This window comes from Phaethon lepturus, unplaced genomic scaffold, assembly GCF_000687285.1.
Source record: "Phaethon lepturus isolate BGI_N335 unplaced genomic scaffold, ASM68728v1 scaffold53732, whole genome shotgun sequence".
In the NCBI taxonomy this organism is placed as follows: domain Eukaryota; kingdom Metazoa; phylum Chordata; class Aves; order Phaethontiformes; family Phaethontidae; genus Phaethon; species Phaethon lepturus.
In genome coordinates this window covers 13,056-15,912 of record NW_010525180.1, presented here as the reverse complement: position 1 = coordinate 15,912, position 2,857 = coordinate 13,056, and the positions used below count along the sequence as shown (strand labels likewise).

General features: G+C 35.9%; 1 protein-coding gene across 1 annotated transcript in view; it reads left to right on the top strand.

The window, feature by feature from the left end:
- The window catches only part of PPP4R2 (protein phosphatase 4, regulatory subunit 2), a 19,791-nt gene that overhangs the window by 6,614 nt on the left and 10,320 nt on the right, over positions 1–2,857 (top strand). The window contains exon 2 of the mRNA XM_010282645.1: positions 1,096–1,266. Coding sequence (XP_010280947.1) covers positions 1,096–1,266 — 171 coding nt within the window. The remainder of the gene's footprint in view (positions 1–1,095; positions 1,267–2,857) is intronic.

The following is a 2,857-nucleotide window of genomic DNA, read 5'->3' as shown; positions in this document are numbered from 1 at the left end:
CAGCAGGAGCTGAAAGGTTGTCCAGGGGTTCAGGTTTTATGCTTGTTTGATTTGAGCCTGTTCATTCCAGATTATATATGTTATAGATAAATGTCAAAGATAATTTTCTCTCTTTCTTTATTGTTGGCTTATTATTCTCCCTGTTTCTTCTCTCTTTCCACTAGCATCTCCATCCTGTAGCTGTGAAAGCCCCTGCATCAGCATGGATAGAATAAAATTGATAGTAACTGAACTAAACCAGTTGCTTTCAAATTTCTCCCTATGCTGCTAAGAAATGCACTAGCCAAAGGAGGCCCAGGATTTCTTCTGTGACTGTTGTTTGAGACAACTGGTTTAGAGGGGCCTTCTCAGCAGTTTCCCACCTTGTCTGTTGTATGCAGTGTGGGAGACCTGTTTTATTGAAAGTGTCAATATCTAGAATTCTATAAATGATAAAACTTTTAAGTTGTAAGGCAGAAGGTAATTTGGAAAGATCTTAATAGATTACTTACTGTTGTGGGAATGTTTTTTCAGGAGTCAGAGTTGTTTTGCTCAAGTATTCATCAGCAAGTGCTAACCATGAGACAAAATATATTTGCTCGTCTGAGAAAAAGAGGTACCATTAAATGCTTTTAAGGTGTGTGGATACTGAGCAGTTAGTTGCAAAAGGCCTTTCAGTAAGATTTTTTTTTTTTGTAACAGAAGGCAGATAATGCTGACTACAATTGCTGTAGGGTGTCCAGACTTGAAACTCTTTTTTTTCTTGTTTTTTCCCCCCTTCTTTTGTGAGCTTAGTGAAAACTTTAGGTGGCATGTGGGCTCACTGGTAAATTGTATAGCTTGTGTGGATATTTCACATTTAGCTTTGAATTGTAAGTTGATATTGGTTCTTGAAGAAATGGCTTACCCTGTTGTTAATGTCAATTGACTTGTGTAATATTGTTCTACTGTAATTATTTAAATAGTTATCATGCTTCAAATCCAGGAAGAAAAATAAGACTGCATTACTTGCCTCATTTATCTTAGGACTGGCGTACCAGCATGAATGTTTTTTTGCAAACAAAGTCACGCTGTTCTTCTGACTTGCATATGTCTTAATTCTTGCGTTTTATGCAGGGTTCAATGGTCTCAGTTTAAAGGCTATTTTATTTTCAAACTGGAGAAAGTAATGGATGATTTCAGAACCTCAGCTCCTGAACCAAGAGGGCCCCCTAATCCAAACGTGGAATATATTCCCTTCGAAGAGATGAAAGAAAGAATCTTGAAAATTGTCACTGGATTTAATGGGTACGTATAACTTATTTTCTAAAATCAGGTGACTGTTCATTTTGTTTCCTCAAATAGATGAGCAGAAGCAATTATATACCTTGGAAAGTAGTTTCAGAACTTTTACTTCATTATTCTGTTTTTGAATGAAAAATACGACATCCTGTGATGGGCGAGTCACTTCAATTTTTTCAATATGTAGTTAGTTTTCTACGTAGTACCCTTCAATGAAGCATGGTATTACCATGTGTATTTAACAGCTAAAATAGATAATAAAGTCAGATTTCTTTCAGTATATTTTGAAATACCTAATTGGTGTTCAGTTCCTAATTGCTTTGTGGCATTTTAGTAGCTTTTGAAGAAGTAATGGTGTGATAAACATGGTGCAACCAGGAGGCAAGGTGTACCTGGTTTTGAATTGTGAAGTTGTTCCAGATTCAAATTTATAGATTGAGTGGTAATTACTAATTGAGAGGCGTGTGGTATTCAATCTATTGCTGACAGTGTCTTAAAGTGTATACCCTTTGCTGGTTTCATAATTATGGAAATTTTGTTTCCTTTAAAATAAAGCTCTTGATTTTTTTTTTTTCTTCTATTTGGTGTATCTTTTTTAATAGCTTATATAGTATTTTTCTTGTTTCTAAACTGGATTACATACTTACATAAGATGAGTCATCCTGCTTGTGGGTCTCAATGCTTGCTTAAGAGAGACTTTTTCAGCATTTTTCTCAGCTTGTCAGTAAACGGGCATACTGTAAAGCTTGCCTCCCTGTTACCCTGAAATTTCAGATTTGAAATTATTTTGATTTGAAAATTTTTTTATTTTGATACTAGGTTAATAATTTTTACTGTCACTGTTCCATACTACTTAATTTATTTGCAGTTTAAGTGTCTCATAAGTCAGATCTCATCTTCTCCCACCCCCCCAAGTTGCTCTCATGTAGGGTACTTGTAAGAATGTGAAATTGAGCTTGTTCTCAGCTACCCAATATTTATACCAGGCTGCTTCACTGAAGGAATTTAAAAACAAACCTATCCTTTATGCTCGAGTCTGCCTCTCTCCCGCCTCCCACAGCTTTTTGTTAATGCTTCACTGCCCACAAAATTTGTGATATTCTTGCATGGAGACAGCTAATGAATGGGCTGCTGTTATCTTCTGTTGTTCCAAAGTGTACTGAAGAAGCCTCTGGGTGACCAAGTCTGCAGCTTACTCTGTGGCCATGCTATTTTGATTTATTGCTGTAACACTTGAGTGCTCAACTTCCTCATACTTTTGAAGTGAACCACTCAGTCTTTGAGGAAGCAAACTGTGTACCTTAGTTACCTAAAGAGGTAATAAATAAAAAATAAAGAAAATAATACAATAGGATATTTCAGAACCTAGGGTTGCAGAATAGCTCATTCAGTAAATCCTACAGCTCTTCCAGTTAGGATATGATTGTCAAATCATGTGGAGATGTGTCCAAAAAGTAACAGCAGGAGGTTTTGGTTTGTGCAGTTAGATATATTCAGGCTTCTTATTTAGAGTTGTGGATGTCTTTTTGGGATACCATAGTGGAGAAGCTACTTGATGTGACTATTATTGGGTTGTTTTTATTGCTGTTTCTTTTAA